Consider the following 19,047-nt stretch of genomic DNA (forward strand, 5'->3'; position numbering starts at 1 on the left):
ACCATGAGAGCCGGGGGGGGGGGGGCGGGGGGAGAAGGTCTACCGCCCTTCTTCCCTTCCGCGTCCCACAATGCGTCGCGGCCCGCCCCCTACGCGACTTCCGGGATGGGACTTTCTCGGGGGCCGCGCATCTCTATGACCACCAGGTGCGCTTGTCTTCGTGCTCGGCCGCCCTACCCCGACGTGTCAGTGGTGCTGCGCATGCGCGGGAGGCGGCTGTGCCATAGCAACCGGAGCGTTAACGGTAGCAACGGCAATGGTGGGTCCCTTCACTGCCGGCGCGGGCACGCGGGCGCCTGGCGGGGAGGGCGCCGGGCCTGCAGGGGTTGTGGCCGGCCCAGCGGCTGCTGGCGAGGCCGGGGGCTTGGGGAGAGGCCGAGCCGGGGCCTCCCCGGGATCTGGCGGCGACTGTGGCGGGGGACACGACGACCGGGGCCTGCTCCGGGATCGTGGGGGCTGGTGCCGCTCCCCTGGCACGGCGGGGCGGAAGGGCCCGGGGCTGTGTGAGAGGCGTCCCCTCAGGGCTGCCCCCGAGCAGTCCCCGGGGGCTGGCCGTGGCACGGTGCTGCGTGAGCTGCTCCGCCGAGCCGAGCCCTTCGCGGCCGGGGCTCCTCCGAGCTGGTCCCTGGCGCCAAGCGGCGCGGGCACAGCATAAGCTGGCCAGGAGGCAGCCCGGTGCTCGGGGCGTTGGCTGAGGCAGGGGAGCTGTGGCCTGATACTGTACTTTGGAAAAGGGGGATTTCAGGGATAGATCGAAGTAGTGAGGAGTCCGAGATGCCATCATACAAAAACCTGCGTTAGTTTGTGTTTTTAAGGCAGCAGTATCTGCGATTACTACAGCGATTAGCTTGGGATCTGTTGCTGTGCAATTCTGTTTTGCTCTATTTAACATATAAATAAATGTTTGCAAATGAAGGCAAAGTGTCACTGTTTTACTTTTTCTTGAGAGTCTGAATTTGTACATGGTCTGTGTCCAACAGCCGTATTTTGGAGGAAAAAAAAATATTTATTTTATTACAATTTTTAAATGTATAAGCTTGGGGTTTTCTTCCCCTTAAGGTATTATGTTTCTTGTTTCTGCCATGGTGATGGTGACTCGTCAGGATGACACTTTCAGCTATTGATCACTTGGCATTTTGAATATTTTAAGTAATATGCCTTTCTTTAGTTTAAACACCTGTAGGAAATTGTTCAATATGCAGGTAGAGGAACTCTGAAAATAGGCTTCTCAGAGGGAGGCTCCCCTCCCTTGGCAGAAGATACTATGATTTATGTACAGAAGTTTCAAGTGCACTTCAAAAAGAAAATGAAACCCCTGATATGTATTCTCCGCATAACCCACCATGCTGATTGTCGTATTTCCACCAAATCAGATATTACAATGGGGGAGACAAGCCGGCAGAGGTCAGGGAAGAAGCCGCTCCTCGTGCTCACATAGATCACTAGCTTTACATTCCAATCCGGTTTTAGGCATTGGTTTGAAACAGAAACAGGCACTGGTTGTATAAATCCGTTTCTGTCTTCAACATGAGTGACTGAGATCGTGTACCTGAATGCCATCACAATTGACTGCCATAATTATGAAAAATGCAATGAAGATCCTGTCCAAAAAACCTGATGGAAGGCAGCTGGAAGGCAGCTGTTTTTGCTGGGACACTGGTAGCTGTTAATGGGCTTTCATGAGACTGTTGGAGTGGGAACTAGGGGTGTGATGCAGGTGTTTATCTGCAGCAGACCCCAAAGAGATACGGCCGTGGTACAAGTCTGCCAGGTCATCTACAGTGGGACCTAGGGCTAGCTATCACACGGTATAGACAGGATTAAAACAAATGCCGGTTGGTGGGCAGAAGCAGCTGGAACATCTGAAGATGCTCAGTGATATATGTCTAAATGAAGGTATATATTGATATTTGAGATGCATGCTCAGACTCCTTGGTGTTGCTGGGTCTTAGACTGTCGCTGGGTGTTCAGTGGCTGTAGCCATTCTTTTATATGCAGCTGCCTCAGCTGTTGTCTTTTACCATTGGGTCCAGAGTTTCCAGTGGTGTAGAGTAAAGTACCCAATACTAAAGCTCGGTGATCGAGGTGATCGCCTGTAAGATTTTGGGTGGAAGTTAGTTTGTTGGTTTTAACTTTTACAGTCTTTTTTTAGATATCTGATTACCTGAAAGGCCGCTTCTGTCCACATGTGGTAGTGCTACGCTTAAGAGCAATAGAGATGCTCAAACTAGAGTCCTCCAGTTTTTGTAGAAAGGAGGCTTTTGATCAGTGCTTTGTGAAAGATTGGTCTCTGAAACATTTTTAATCTGAAAGACATCTTGGAATATGTTTAATGTTTAGGATATATCAGAGTTTCTCTATATACTACTGTTTTGGATACCATCATGTGGTTTTGATAAGACTCTGATGTGACGCAGAAAAGTTGGAGTTAGTTACAACAGAAAGTTGGTCAGTGGGTCAGTCCTTACAAAGCCTTATACCGCAGCTCTCATATTTTTCCCAACTGAATAACGCATGTTTTCACATCACATGGTGTGACTTGACATTAAATAGTTGAAGAAAAACAAATATAAACAATCCAGATTGCTCTTGATTTTTGGCAAGATGTATCTTATTTTCCTCAGTGAATCTTGAGATGCTGTATCATTCTGTCTGCTCTCAGACATGCTTTCAGACAGGAAGCTGCTAATGCACAATAATAGAAAGTGTGGGGTTTAAAGAGCATTATACCGCATTTTTCAGTGCAGTAACTTATGTCTTTGAATTGAATTTCACCATCAAAGCTGATAAGTAGTGTTCCAAACCCATGCTTCTGATGGGGCAGAGAGTAAGATCAGGAAGATAATATCCTCACATGGAGCCAATTGATTGTTTCTGAAAATGGTACCAAGTACCCCAGAAAATCAAATCATGGAACACTGAGGGATTCCAGCTTCTTAGACTCAGCTGGAGGAAGACAATACCAGAAAGTGGTAGAAGGGGGTAGGCATGCAGAATAGGGAGAGAGAAGGGAGAGGAGATAGGTATGCAGTGAACAAACCAACTAAAAATTTACTATGAATATTAATTTAAATTTGTTTCATTTTTAGGCAAAAGCAACAACTATCAAAGAAGCTCTAGCCAAATGGGTAAGTACTAGAACAGTATCTAGCTGCTTTGCAGAACTCCATGGCCTGGGGTTTGACTGTATTCGGCTAAATTTGTCTTTCAACATTGTAAGAAATATGTTTGCTTGAAACATCTGCTATAAGAAGTTTCACAAAGTAAGCATTTTTTAATTATTATTATTATTATTATTGTTGAAGTGTGATACATTCTTTTGGACTTTCTGTATGTTCTTGTTAAATTGATATGGCTGGTCAAGGTGAGACTGTTTTGCTCTCCTGCCTTGTTCTGCTGAATACGCATTGATAGAAAGCCTGACGCTACAAAGAGATTTAAAGTTGGGCATGTCTTATGTTTTAATTATGCTCTCTTCATTTTGCCTGAGTGTAGTTCTTCTTGCAGAATAAACAAGTATGAAATTCTCACTGTACTGAAGTCAGCAAAACTTCTACTGTTGTCTTTTAACATATTGTGCAAAGCTTAACTCTGAATGAGTTTCTTGCTTGTTTTTCTTGGTGAAGTACTGTGTTAATACAGATGGTCATTTGGGGTGGTGACTGATCTGGTCTTGGATGAGGCTGTAATTTCAAATTATGTAGGATGCTCTGGGATCAGATTCATAGTCCAGTAAAACCAGTGAGAATCTTTCCCCAGTCTCGGTGAAGTTTAGATGAGGGCACAGAAGTGGTGTTTGGTGTACATGCACTCTCCCGCTAATCCTAGCCAGCTGCTAGAGCAAGAGTTTATAAATGTTTTGCTCTCTACAAGATCTGGATGCGAGGCCGTGTGGGCAAGTACAGTGGAAAGCCAGAAGATCTGTACTATTGGCTCAAGGTACTAGTCCGTAATTGAAGACTACTTCAATTGTTTAGTACCCTTAGTATTTCAGGGGTTTTTCAGTTATGTTGGTTATCCCACAAACTTCACTCCTGCTCTCCTAATAAGAACTGGAATGCAACGACTTGTGGACATTAGTATTACTACAGCTGTGAAATTAGTATTAAAAAAAAAATTCTTTTCCTCCCTCACTCTTTCTACCGCCCAAACCCTCAGCTCCATGTTCCTATTAAAGATTTATTTTTCCATTTGCTCCTCTGCCATATGTCTCTTAGAGATAACAGACCTGTGTCAGTGAGTTTCCATTAATGTTAGGCTTGAAATGCTGAATTTGCTTTTCTGTTCATGTTATTGGGGATGGGTCTGAATCTTCCTTTTACTTCTCCTAATCTGTGTCCATGTGACTTGTAAAATTGGTGGTGTGTTGCATTCCAGATGTTTTTCTTCCCTTTGGCATAAGAATTTACCTGTGCCCTACAGACAGGGTGACATTAGTTGAATCAAAGCCACTTTAAATCGAAGCAACTTTAACTTAGCAAACACAAAACCTGCTCTTTAAAAACTGTGGTTTCTCTGTGGCTTATTGTGGTCATTCAGCTGACCTTTCTTCCAGAAGTGCGTGGCAATCAGGATTAATTTTCTTCCTGCAGGTGCTCACTGTTGGCCACAGTCTGTGTGGGGAAACTCTCTCCCTTTCATGTTTTTAAGAAAAAAATGTATTTTTATTTGTTAGTATAAAATGATAGATTATAAACTGAGTATAAATGCAAATAGTTGTTCTAAGAAAAGAAAATGGAAGTTTCACATGTATGTAGTGACTTAGTTTGAACAATTCAGCATATTCTAGCAAAACATCTTGACTTGCTTATTTGCTAAATCACTGATTTTGAGTAAAAATACTATCACACTGAATTTGGACAGAAACTGGAATGTAAGTAAATGCACAAGGCAACATGCTATTTTTTCATTAAATTAAGTTGCCTGAAGTATTTTGAGTACATAAGAGAGAAAATAACATTATCAAAACCTGATCTTGTACTGTGAGTTTCTTAAAGACTTCTGGGATGCAATTCATTTCGTTACAAAGTAGCCAAATAAACCAGGCCAGAACTCAGCTATCTCACTTTTCAGCAGCTGTACAAAAATGGAGGAGAAAACAAGAGTCCTTGTTTTGAAAGGGCTGAATAGATTTCTCCTTTGTTAATGGACCTCCAGTTCTCCCACTGAACACTGTGTGAGTTGACAAAATGCCCCCTCTGTGCTGTCAGGGAGGCAGCTGTCAAAACTGGTGGTCCTACCTAAATAGATCCTTGTTCCAAGTGTTTAGTCAATAATTACCAGCGCTTCAGAATTTTAAAAGATTTAACAGACTGGACTTTTTAATAAACCCAAATGCTGAAGTTACAGGCGTTTTTCTAAAGCTCTGAATATAAAGTATTTCATCTAGAAAATTACCAACCTAGGCTGTAAATAGGACATTTGTTTTTTTTGCTGTATTTGCTAAAGTGTGACAACTTCCCCCAGTCTTTTTCAATGGCTAAATAGACATTTATATTTTTTTAGATTCTTAAGTCTGTGAATTTGTTGAGATTCTCCCCTAAAATGCACTCCCGTGTTCAGTTTGTGTTGTGAGTTAGGCGTGAGTTCTGAGTTTTCTCAATGAAGCAGGAAGGAGATTTTTCTGTCAGAGCTTTTAAGAATGTGCTTCTGCTGGAGACTGGCCCTAGCTGAGGCTCCTGTATGTCAGTCTCCAGGGAAGTACCTTCATTCAGAATTTGAAACTTCCACCTATTCTCCATTTCTTTACAGCAGAGGACTCCTTAATTAAATTGCTGAAGTGTAACACAACTTTTAAAAAAAGCATATGTAATGTATAAGTTCTTTTGATATCTTGAATATAAGGTAGTCTTCCCCTTTTTATGCTACTCCAGCAGGAATCTGGATAAACAGTATTCAAAATGCTTTCTCTTTTCAATAATATCTTTTAGTAGTATATTGGAATTACTTCTGTAGTAATTACTTTTATAGTAATTTTTTAGTGTAGTAATTTTTAGTAATTGCATATAGCAGTGAGCCTCTTCTTCACCTTCTCTTTTCTTTAGGAAGAAAAAAATGGCCAGAAGGCTTCAGAGGCCAAGGAGGTGAAGCTGTACGGTCAGATTCCTCCTGTAGAGAGGATGGATGAATCTCTCTCCACGCTTGTTAACTGCGAGTAAGCTCAGTTAAAAACAAATTGGAAACCAAATATTCTCTTATCTTTATGTTAATTTTCAGTTTTTCTGCTGTCCACTGTGCAAATATGTATTTACTGTGTTTAAGTGTGGCCTTCAAAGCAGCAGCTTTCTCTTCTTTTTCTCAGCTGAGCTTCTCTTTCCACACACAGTTCTTCAAAGATCCCTGTCACTGAACTGAGAAGATGTTAGGGTAGATTCCATATTGATATTTGTCCCCCCAAAAATTATATACTCTTTATCAGTATATAATTACAGGTCCATGTTCAGAGTCTCTCAGCTAACTGGCACATTTTTGATCCATTCCAAAATTTATTAAAAAAAAAAAAAGTAGGCTTAAGCAGGACTTTCAGAAGGAGATTAGGGCCATTTCAGAAATAAACGTCCACACATATGAAAGGCTAGGCATAAAAAGATAGTCCAGTATGTCATGTAAGTAACTCATGGTACTTTCCCAGAAGCTAAATAAAGTTGCAGAAGTCTTGATGGTTTGAGGATGTTTTGAGTCTGTTTACACATCCAGTTAGTTCACCATCTAATAAGAGAAGAATGGACAATTACTTCTAATGCAATGGTGTTTGGATGTGGAACTCTTCTGATAGAGTGATCCCTTGTATACTGTAAATTGATTATTCTTGCTTTTAAAGGAAACTGTCGCTGTCTACAAACTGCATTGAAAGAATCGCCAACTTGAACAGCCTAAGTAAGTGACAAGCCAGTGATCTATTATGTTTGTTTTCCAGTTGCTTTGATAGGACATATACCATAATTTGTTATTATCCTTTTTAATTCTTTCCTCTTAGAAAATTACAAGTGACCTTTAAAATTATCAGTCTTGCTGAAGAATGCATGTTTAGCAGTAATGTTGTCTTAAAGCCTGTATCCCTGCACTAGCCTAGGCAGTTGTCTCACTGTGCAGGTTTTAAAAAAAATCAATTCAGAAAGCACCTTTGTACCTTCCAGTGGGCCTAGTTGTGATATTCAACACCTAATCAGTTCTAGAGTGATTTAATGACCGATTTCCATGCTTATGATGGAGATAGTCTGCAGTTAACAGCTCTGTATTTGTGGTATTGGTTGCAGTGAGGTTTGAGTGTTGTAGACCAGGAGGGAAAAATGTCATTCCACTTTGCAGAGGAATGGATACTGGATATACTTGGTTTGATTTTGTTTGTACTTGGAAGGGGTGTGCCACCTGTTTAGAAGTGGAACTGAACTTTTATTTCTTGGGCAGCTGTCTATGAAACCTTGAAACTCATCGAGTTGCTCACTTTGGGACAGAAGTCGTTCGTAATGGTCTGTCCTCAAGACTTTGACTCATGTGCAAAGAGGTGCGGGTTTTGGGCTGGAGCTTCCAGGCTTTTCTGTTCCCATCAAATTGCCAGGCAGACAGACAAAGAACCTGGAATCCATCTTCTCCAACTACACACGAATGGGGCTGACAAGGAGCTTGATGAACTTACTTGTTTTCATGATGTGCTCAGACTTCAACAAATTTGCAAATACTAATCAGGGAAAAAATATTCCAGTAGTCTTTCCAAGTAACAGTACTGTAATATTTCAATTTAAGTAACTGTCATCAGCAAAAAAATAATTAGGCAGTTACATATAAAAGTGAAATCAATGAAATTTTTTAGTGAGCTAAAACATTAAAAGCCTTTAAAGCATCTTATTATATTAATAAACTGTAAAATCAAAACACCTAGTCTGTACCAAATACTTGATCCCAAAGCCAGACAAACTCAAACTAGCTGGTCTGTCTCCTAAAGGTGCAGGATATGAAGAACTCACCGTCTCTGTTGGCTTCTGTGAAAGAGAGAAAGCAGTCCTTATAGCTATGAAAAAAAGCCACTAATAATTACATACTTGCTTTTGCTTATTGCAGAGAGGAAGCTGAGAAATCTTTTTAAGCATCTACACTCTTTTCAGACAGAAAAGATTACAATTAATGTACATACCTGATGTTGTAGTTATATCAAGTAGATAATTCTGTGTAAAGGATCACACCCCTGTGTCCGTACATGTGAGGAAGATATTTTAGATGACAGCAACACGTGTTAGCTTTGTGTTTTAGAGAGTGTAAATGTTCCATGAGGGAGATCTTTCTTCCTTTAGAATATAGAATATCTCGGAACAAAAGTAATAAAAAACAGTAACAGCAGTTAAAAACAATGTTAAGGCATGGCTTTTTAAGTAATCTGTCCTTTTTGTATTTTTAAGTCTCTTCTAATTTCTTACAAATTTCAAAAGCTAGTGCAAACTTATAAGTGTGAGTTATAGAGCAAATAGCTCTCTAGACCAAAAGGCCAACTCCCAGCTCTCTCCCCTGTGGGTGGGGATCCTTAGGGATATTCTGGAGAATATGAGCTGTAGTAGGCTTTAGACTTACCGATTATGATTCTTCATTTTTTGAGCATGGTCATGTATTAAGCTGTTATGTTTAAAAAGAAAAAGCATTCTCATTGTACCTCAACTTTGTAATGAAAATGGATCTTCCTGTTTTAGAATATTTGCCAGGTACGGTTTTACTAGGTGTGGTTTCATCCCTGTACTTCTTGAGACAGAACGTACAACTGTCCATTCTGGATTAGCCTTGAATCTTCACCCGTAATGATCTCTAGCCACTTCATGTGCTGTCTGTGGAGTACGTATTGCTACTTGGCTGTAACTTTAATTGGTCTTGCCATTAATTATTATACCATGTATTTTCCATCATTATGGGTACAAGAGCAAAACAAGATCATTAAGTATTTAATCCTTAATGCAGTTAAGTGTTAAAACATTCATGAGAGGCATGGATCCAAAGTTAACGGAGCTACATGTTGCAACTCGGTTTGCTTATTTAGACCTGCAGGAAAGCTTGTGTGAAAAATGAAAATTAGTTATACAAGAAGACTTTTATTTTGTAATAGCTGTGAGTTACACTAGTATTACACTAAAACCCAGCAAGAACAGCTCACTTGAACAGGAGATTTGTCTGGATGCTAGACTAAGTTGAAATGTCTCTCATCAGATTTCTGTAAGGCAGCCTTATATGCTGCCTCTATTATAGAAATAAAATCTGCTCCCTTAAAATGAGATTGGAACAACTTTTGCCTGGGGAAGAAGGGGTATGAACTATGTAAGATCAAAGCTAGCAAGTTAGCAGTTAGCGTTCAGGTGCAAGGTGTAATAATCATTTTTATTCAGTATTTATCTGGACTGAGTTTCACCTAGGTAACCTGCACATGAGCAGTGCTGTATTCAGGAGTGTGTTTCTGAGCTGTCCTCTGCATCCATTGCTGACGATCTGTGTAGGTCAGGAGGTTTTTTTTCTGTTACGTCATTCTTTTTTAAGACAGTCTGTTCAGAGTGCAGTTTGTTTGTAAGTAGAATATGGCATTTTACCTGACTTACAGCATCTTCTTATATTAAAAAAACCCCCAATTTATTAACAAGAACATTTTTTATCTATTACAGAAAATTTGAGGATTCTGTCTTTGGGAAGAAATAACATAAAGAACTTGAATGGATTGGTATGCACTTCTTAGTATCAATTCTTCACTAAGAAAATACAGTGCTGTCTAGAATGTGGGATAATTCTCCTATGTTCATAAAAGTCTTTGCTGAATTTGTTATTGCCTAACTATTTATTTTCTCCTTTCACTATGATCTGTTCATATTGCTTCTGAATTTTCAGATAGTCTTTCTTTTTTTTTTTTTTTAATGAAACACTCTTCATATTTGGAGATTCTTCAGGGCTAATTTACCACATAAAATGATCTTAGAAAAAAAGATATCATTATCTTCAAGAGCTACTATATGTTTCTCCCACATAATGTTTCTCTTGTTTCTCTGCAAAGCTGTTCCCACCTTCAGAGATGCCATATCTCTTAAGTGGGAAATGCAGAGTCAATGTGTAATGACTGGTTTAAAAAACCTCTCTTTTGAGAGAATTATGAAAGCAACTTCTGGCCAACAGGTAAAAAAACATACATGCACCTGAAATGAATTGTTCCCTCGTGTTGTATAAACCCCTCATCACTTCATGTATAGTTGCAGTGCACAAAAAGACAAATTTGTCTCCTCTGCCTCTGTGCCTTAAGAACAACTACTCCAGCCAGCTATTCCATGTCTTATTGTGATTTCTGTCCTCCTAAATGCATTTCAGACCCTTTGCTCTTAATTCCCATGCATATTTGTTATGCATAATTAGGGACCTGCTTAACAGGAAATGAGGGGACCTGTAGGGGGTGAAGAGAGAATCTGAACAACAAGGAAGATTTACTTCCGCTTACCTGAGTAGTCATTACCTGTCATTTTCTAGGAGGCAGTTGCAGATACATTAGAGGAGCTGTGGATCTCATACAACTTCATTGAGAAACTGAGGGGTATCCGTGTAATGAAGAAGCTGAAGGTTCTTTATATGTCAAATAATTTGGTGAAAGACTGGGGTAAGCCATGCCTCTCTGTTCTGTAACTTCTCCTGTAGTATGATGAATGCATGAGTTAAGTCACCAATTAAAAAACAGTTCTGAATGCTACAGTACTTCAAGTCTCACTGATAAGCCTGCAGACTTGCACAGAATCCTTAAATATCCACTCATGCAAGAGAGTAAAAATAGTTAGAATAATGATTTTAATTTCTAAGCTCAATGGAGTTTGTTCTTTGAATCATCTTTCTCAGACTTCTTTTCAAATGCATGCCTGTTCTTTAGCCTGGTACCAGTTCAAGCCCAAGCTATCCCTCCCCTGTTGTATCCCATGCTATTTATGTTTGCCCTGAGTTTGAAAGGAAGGTTTGGCGCAGATGTACTTTCCGTGTTCCACAATCTGGTTGGTGTTTTCACCTTTGTGGTTGCAGCAGAGTTTGTGAGACTGGCAGAGCTGCCATTACTAGAGGATCTGGTGTTTGTAGGCAATCCGCTACAAGAGAAATACGCCTCTGATCAGAAGAACAGTTGGATTGAAGAAGCAACCAAACGGGTACCCAAGCTGAAAAAGCTGGATGGTGAGTTCAGGGCATGAGGGAATGGGTTTGAATTAACAGCTTAATATAAAGACAACCACAGGGAAATGAATCATAACCTCAGAAATTTATCTGTGTGCCCGTGTAATTAATATTCCTCCCTCCTGCCTTTGGAGTTATTCAGAAGTTGTTATTGAGATCCTGACTGCAGGATCTTCTGAGAGTGTTTGATGGATTTTGGAGTGTTAAATCCAAGTGGTCTTGCAGCTCACAGTTGGGCTGTTCTCTGGAAGTTGTCCTGTCAAATAGTTTTAGCCTATCACTAATAAGGAACTAAAACATATGTATATATACACACACACAAATATATAAACCCCACATTTAATGCCAGTTTGAAATTCTCTTGTAGAGTTCACATGTTGACTTGCGTAATTATATACTTAAGTATTTAGCAATAAATAAGTTAACAAGGCTTTCATCTGCCAAGTTGAATTACAGTTTTCCCAACAAAAGTGGGTGACATGGGGGAATGGGGATAGACAGGGATATGCTCTGTTTTGCTTCTGATGCAAGGGCAAGTTTTGAAAACTTCATGCAGTTTCCTAAATGTTTGAATATCCCCCCTCTTTGCAGTAAGCCTCAATTTGTAAGCTGTCCTCTCGTTTTTAAGTCACTGATATGAAAATATATTAAAGCATGTCCTGATTAGTGACTAAAAGTGAGATAACTTTTAACTAACTCTATTTCCAAACATGATAATTTCTGTTAATGGAGAGGTTAGCTGTTCACTATTATCCCCTGTTACTAGAGCAATGAAGAGGAGAGCAGGGCTGGTAACACTAATAAAGAGTCAGAGTAGCAGCAGGGAAGGTACAAGTGTAGGGATGGCAACAAGAGGACGGCTTCATTACAGGGAGCAATAGATGGGAAATCAAAGCCAGATCAACTGAAGTAGTAGGAATTATTGGGAAGTGGAAGCCTGGTGAGAGAAGTGTATTGCTCTGAAGGATGGCCTGCCATAGTCCGTTTGCTGTTGTAGTAGAAAACATTTTTGAGAGTGAAACAAAAAAAAGAGAATAGGGCAAGTATCTGTAGGGGTAAAGAGTGGCTTTGTTGATATAAGGTTAGACCCTTAGTTCCTTAAGTATGCCTGGAGCAATGGACAACTCTGAATTAGGCAGGATCATTTCCTATGCAATGTAGAAAGATAGGATGACATTTAAGAATGGAAAACACAAAAAGTAGAATATTGAGCAAAAGAGATGTCAGAAATGCTGTAGCTGTCTGCAAGATTCTTGCTGTTACACTGTCCCAGGATCCTGTTATGCTTATGTACTAGATGTGAGATGACAATACAGGGACCTCAGTATTATTGAAATGGCTGAAGATGTTCTGGACAAAAATAAACACTGAAGGTCTCTTTCAGCAGTGCTAGTTATTTAGGCATAAATCTTTTGGGAGGCAATTAGCATTTCAGCTTATTTTAAATTCATGAACGCATCACTATGAGGTGGTGTGAACCCTGCAGACTGGTGCAATCTGAGATGCCCTTGCTCAACATGGCAGTGAAACAGTTGGGATACTTTTAAAGTACCAAGGGGTGGGTATAGACTATGATGCTACTGCACAATGCCGCTGTATTCCATGATGTCCACGTTATCCCTAAGAGATGTGACTATATTGCTTCTATTTGTATTTTCTAGTCTGGACATCCTGGTTGGGTATTTTTGAGGAGGTATCCCATACTAATGTGGTCACGTTTGTCATGGAAATAGCAGCACAAAGTCAGGGCCCAACAAGAGAATGGTGGGTGATGTGCTAGTTGTCTGTTAGCAGTTGAACCGACATAGTGTATCTCCTAGTGACGAAGTTAGGCTGATCTTTGCAGGTCTTGCTTTAGTACCTTTTCTATTTCCTGTACCTGAGAAGTTGTAAAAACATCCAACAGAAGATCTCATCAGTTGAAGGCTTTTCTAGTTAAGAGCAGCTCAGGTATGTAGAAGTTCATGTCAGTTAGAGGCAGTGGCAGGAAATACAACTCTTTCCAACAGTCCAGATTAGCTTTCAGGTATATCAGCATGAACCATCTTTCTCTGCATAATCTGTTAGTAAATCTACAGATTTATTTTCTCTCTTTTTTTTTTTTTTTCTCTCAGGTATTCTAGTTATTAAACAAGAAGAAGATGAAGAAGGAGCAAACTGATGACACTTTCTTGTTGGGTATTTAATTATTTAAGTAACTCTGGATAGCTCAGCACATAGAACTTTTATAAAAATTGTTTGTTTTGAAGAAAATCTTTGGGCAATTTTTAAAAGACCAGCTTATCTCCACAGTCTCTCACCCAAAGAGTTCGTTACCAAAATTTGGGCACACTGATTTTGTCAAGCTAATGATGCCTTCTGTAGAGACCAGTGGAGCTGAGTTTATCTGCTGTTTGGCTAGCAAGAGATCTTTTAACTGAACTAAAACATAGCTATTTTTAATCCCTGATTAGTGGTGCTTGTTATTCACTCTGGGGTTGTAATAGAACCCTTTTAGCTTGTTAGGTGCAGCTGGCCAACATTATCATTGGAAACACTGAGGCCAAAAAGAACAATGTTGTGGTTTAGAGACACATTACAGGCTTCGTTGTGTTTAATTTGGTCATGGGAATCCCTCAGTATTTTAAATATGTGAGTTTGCCTTTTCATCCCCTTAACTGTTATGCCAAACATGCCCAGTAGTTGTGGACCTACGCACAAAAAAGGTATTGGTCTGATGATCGTTTGTTACTGGCCTTAAGTTTTGAATTGGGCTTCTCGCGTTGGAACTCAACTGCGTTGCTTAGAAGGCCACGTATAACTTATATATTTATTTATTTTAAAGAGGCAATGGGAATTCTTTGCATGGTTTCAGTGAGACTAAAATATCTGCTAACTTTTTTTGTCTCTTACTACAGAATTATTCTAGATCGGAATATGTGGGCTATTAGCCTACAGCTGGTTCCCCGTTTTGGTTTGGGTCAGCAGTGGACATAATCCTTTTCAGCTCTGCAATTTTCCTGTAACTGAGTAGGCTGATAGTAATAGAGAAACAAACAGTGAACAACAGACCTGGGTTTGAGGACAGAGAATTTTGGTTTTGGGGATACTTGTTTTTTATGAAAGCGCAGATGTAAGCAGTGAGAGAAAGTGTATGTAGTTAGCGGGGAAGGTGAGATGAGATGGAAAGTGGGCATTGGAAACTAAAGTATTGAAGATGGACTAAATGTGCTATATTGCAGGGTAACCAGTTTTAGTAAAACCCCTTGTATGACAGGTAACTGTTGTTAGTGAAAAGCACTAAATAATGATGATGACATACCTGATTGCACTGTTGGATACCAACAGGTGACTCTTTAGAGAATATATCGAGTCACCTGAGCAGATTTTTCTGCAGCTTGTTTTTGTTTTTTTAAAAAGCTTTTCTTCTACTTCATGGTACCATCCTTGCTTTAATTAAAATGGCGACAAGCGTACCTGCTGCTTCCAGACCAGGCATAGAAGGGATGGAGGCAGAACACCACTCAGTTATTTCGTTTGTGAAGGTGTGGCAGGAGTTGAAATCTTGGAAGTCATGGCCAGAGATAAAAAGGTAGAAGTGGCCCAGACAACAGTGGTATTGCTCTGAAGCGCCAGGTATAACTGTAGTAGAAGATAATTCTCTTTCTAATCCATTTATAGGTGAACAGTGTGAAGTAGAAGATTACAAGACAATCACAGTTTAGTTTTAATATATTGCTAGTTATTCTGATTGTTAGAGGACTACTTAAGCATTCCAACTTAAACTGGCAAGTGCTGATAAGGCTTGAGTTTGATTTAGATCCATTCCTTAAAATAAGGTCAAGAGAGCAATGGCAAAAACTGTAGACATTCTTCACCTAGCACAAACTATTTCCAGGCAGCTGTTCTCTTGACCAGAAAGCAGTTTCTTAGTTAACTAGCTCTCTGGATTTATCTTACAGACAACTTCATACTTGTATGTAATTTCTTTTAGAATTACTCACCTAGCTTTATCCTAAGGCAGCATTGACCAAGAAGCACGATGGGCGAGAGGGTTTACAGTCAACAGCCATTTCATATTGGCTTCTCTAAAAACTAAGCTGTTCAGTTCACTTGCAGCCACCTACGTTTGGCAGAGTGGCTGTGCTTCGGCAGCATGGAGCCTGTGGCACACTCAGCCCCTGCTGACCCCATCTGCTGTGCTGGGGCAACAGGCGATTGGCTTGTGCCCCTGGCAACTGTAATTAAAGTGTGTTTAACACGAGGCAGAGCTTGAGTCGGGCAAAAACTTGACTTCTGCGTACTACCGACAAACAGCAATGCCAAATTCATGTGTGTGTTTGGAGACATTTTCAGAACAGACCACACAGTGCTCTTGTCCTAGCATTTGGCCACAAAGAAAAGTGTTTGACCCTCTGTAGCTGCTCTCTTCTAGCACAACGTCTGCAAGTATGGTACATATGGCTACGTTAGCTCCTAAAATGAAATGCCACAGGAGAGAGCGTGAGCGATGAGCACACAGTCCAATGCCAACTAATCCTGCTGGCTGATTTTTTAAATGATTAAATATGGTCTAAGTAAGTCTGCATTTCTGAAGGTTGTATTAGATACAGCAAATCCTCTACACTGGCTATTTTGGGACATTCTGAGAGATGACTGTGTAATGCTGATTGGAACGAAACCCACCTCCACTGACAAGATGTGAGGGATAAGAGGGATAAGCTCTTGGAAGTGACCAGGACAGGCTGTACATACGGGGATCAGTCCGAGAACTATAGCAGTTGTTGGAAGAGCTGCCTCATGTGGCGCACTGTCATCGGCTCTTTTCACAGATTTAACAGCACAAGTTTTTTAGCTCTTTTTTTGGGAGCTGCATTATAAATACCACCAAAAAAAAAAGAAAAAAAAATACTGAAGGAACAGAGCATCCAGTCTCAGTACCGTTATAACAGCAGTCAGGAACATTTACAATACTTTCACCCTTCATGCTGTGATAAATTAGCATATAATTAAAACTCCTTCTGATAAAAACTGTATGTCAATCTCAGTGAAACAATACAGTAAGAAAAGAATAAACTGTGACTCTGATTTGTCAGGAGACGGTTCAGCTCAAAGCTGGGTGGAAAGTTCAGCTTTTAATGTTGCTTTGCCTGATGAATCACAATTCCTCTCAAGAACAAATCGCCCTCCCCTTGAACTTTTCTTCTCCAAAATAAGTAAAGTTCTCCTAAATTTTAAAATTTGCACTTTAAAATTATGCACTGGATGTGGTGGAAGACATACACAGGTGGTAGAATTAAAGCAACTGATTTGCATATTGCTGGTGCTACACCGTGTCACGTATAAGCTGACAGCACAGCTCGGCCTGCGCACCCATAGGGAGCGGCTGAATAAAATGCTGAAAGGCTTCGCTTTCTGTCTTACTCCTTGCTCTTCCCTGTCACACCACATCCAATAAAGTCCTAAGCACATTATTACTGATGGATGAAAAAAGCACCCATGTAAAACTTGCAAGCCATGTGGAATTCTGCTTTTCCCAGTGAAAGTATGGAGGATTAGCATCCACTTTATAGAAATATCCTAAAATTAAATTAGTGATAGGAAGTAGTTTTTTTTTACTTGCTTGTTAGCGCATTGACCTCTCTTCAAAGAGCTGATGTATGCAGTGATGATATTGAGAACTGCTGGAAAAACGTGAGAAGAGACCTGAGAACCAGCAGATGACTCAGGTTACACTAGAAGTAGACGCATCTAGAAAAATCTTCAAGCAAGAGAGCACTTTTAACATCCCCTTTGGCTATCTTTTGTATACAGCAGTTTTGTAGCATGACCAAACTGTTAAATTTGCTGTGTTTAAATTATTTAGGCCTATGTTTATAAATGTTCTCCTGTGAAACTTGTTTAAAAATAATATAACATTATTTTATACAAATGTCTTTGGCTGTTGTGTAATGACAGTTCAGCTTGTGGAGAGTGTTCAGAAATTAAATTTTGTTCTCATTAAATTTTCCTAGCTGCTCAGGGAGCAATGTATTTATGTTATGTAAATGCAGTTCCTTATTGCCTCTGTATTTCAGAATAGAAAATAACTTAGACTTTAAAAATATTGATATATTGTGATTGTTGTCATCTGAGATACATAAATATTTTTCAATCTTTTAAGACATTGGTTGTCACACTTTGTTCTTAGGGCCTAAGAGAAAAGTCTACTACTGCTATATGGGGGAAAAAAATCCAAATAAGTTAAATAAATGACTAGTCTTTCTTCAGTACAGAATTACTAATTCATTTTTAATTTAAGTTCTGTTAACAGCACTATACTAGCAATTCCATTAAACCAGGACAAAAGAAGGTGAACAGATTAATGAACTGCTATAATAGAAACTTCAGCCTTCAATAGACAGTGTCACTGAAATGTAATTTCAAAACTCAAATACAAAGAAAAAGCTTTCTGCCTCACAGTCCACAGCAGTCAGTCTCAGTAACGACAGGAGTAGCATCCTGCAATGACAGCTGCAATGCTGTTTAAAAAACAGGTAGGGTATTACTGCAGAATTCCTCACAATACCACTAACTCAAAGCTTACTAAACACTAAAACGCTTTAAGGTCTCTTTCAGTAGTTGAAATAATTTCCAGAAGCTTGGACTTAGATCCAGTGATTAAGAAAAGACGACAACCAAAATGCCCAAAACTTGTGACTTCTTTGCTCAGCCAGTTTGTTTGCATGGCTTCACAGTTTTAGCACCAAGTTGTCAACCATTAGCACTTTTCCCAGTTGGCTTTGTCAGGGAGGCAAATACATTCTTCAAAGCCTTAAGGTCTTGGTCTGCTATTTGAAGTGAAGGCTTCGGTGCTCCCCGGCTCTTTTGCCCACCAAGCAAAATACCACTTACTTCTCCAAATGCTACTGCTGATTAACAGCCATATCCGCGGGAGTAAAATTAGAGCAAGGGCTTCTACGCTGAGCTGAAAAAAAAAAAAAAAAAAAAAGAATTTTAGTATCTTGGGCTGAGGCTTTCTCCTGCTGGCTTTGTGGAGAATATAAAAATGAAAAATTGTCAGCATAAATTAACAACTAAAAAGAAAACAGGTGTGCTGCCTTAGATTCTAACTGAAAGCAAGCAGGAGGCCAGTCAGACACTGATACACATCTCTACCATTTGCTTTATGTAGTGAAACATTTGCAGCTTTTAAAGACTTGACACCTACAGGTGTGAGAAACTAGTTAACTAAAACCAGTTAACTACCAAAACAGAAGGAACCTTTGTGTTTTGAAGATGGATGGAAGTGTATTCGTATGTAAAATCCACAGCAAGAGATCCAGCTACTGCCAGAGGGAATGAGATTAGCACTGTATAACAAAATATGCTTTAAAAACCCCTTAGATTCAGGTAACAGACAAGTCCCTTTACGACAGTATTTACTAAAAGCTTTTTAAACTCTGCTATTGAAAATACGATGCAGTATGATTTACAGCTGGAGTCACTGTTTCTACAACCAGCGGTCTCTACTGAACAGCAGGAAGATGTTAACTTCTTCCAGCAGCTGTAGATTTACTTCAGTCTCTACTTTCTGTAGCAGCCACAGCCATCCAGGTATTCAGGTCTGCTACAGGCCCCTCAACAAGTACCAGGTTGCTCCACGCTGCCTCTGTTCTGCCCACTCCTTTGTAGTTGTTTCAGGCAGTGTCAGAATCCAGCCGGCCTTATCTACAGCACAGAAGTGGACCTAGAACTATTCCCCTTTGATTTCTAGCACACTGTCGAGGTTGTTACTGGCATTCTGGGAAGGTGCTTGGCTTGGAGTGGGGCACACACACCATCACCGCTTCGGTAAAGCAACTGCAGCTGCCTGTTATTTTCTTTGATGTAAGACATCAGACACACTGCAGGCTGTGTCTTCAG

The 19,047-nt window shown here is 40.0% G+C and overlaps 1 protein-coding gene across 3 annotated transcripts; it reads left to right on the top strand.

The window, feature by feature from the left end:
• Window positions 1-125: 125 nt before the first annotated feature.
• On the top strand, window positions 126-17,306 carry DNAL1 (dynein axonemal light chain 1). Of its 3 annotated transcripts, none has more exons than XM_086747929.1 (8): window positions 126-259; window positions 3,090-3,128; window positions 6,045-6,154; window positions 6,821-6,876; window positions 9,633-9,688; window positions 10,480-10,606; window positions 11,017-11,163; window positions 13,278-17,306. In XM_086747929.1, exons 1-8 carry the CDS (start codon window positions 257-259, stop codon window positions 13,322-13,324), a joined length of 585 nt encoding a protein of 194 aa, XP_086604055.1. In that variant the 5' UTR covers window positions 126-256; the 3' UTR covers window positions 13,325-17,306. The 3 variants fall into 3 exon arrangements, with proteins under 3 accessions (XP_086604055.1, XP_086604056.1, XP_086604057.1); XM_086747930.1 differs by having other exon boundaries at window positions 11,020-11,163; XM_086747931.1 differs by having other exon boundaries at window positions 11,071-11,163.
• The last annotated feature ends 1,741 nt before the right edge of the window (window positions 17,307-19,047 follow it).

The sequence above is a fragment of the Chlamydotis macqueenii genome, chromosome 5 (genome assembly GCF_036417535.1).
Source record: "Chlamydotis macqueenii isolate bChlMac1 chromosome 5, bChlMac1.mat, whole genome shotgun sequence".
Lineage (NCBI taxonomy): Eukaryota > Metazoa > Chordata > Aves > Otidiformes > Otididae > Chlamydotis > Chlamydotis macqueenii.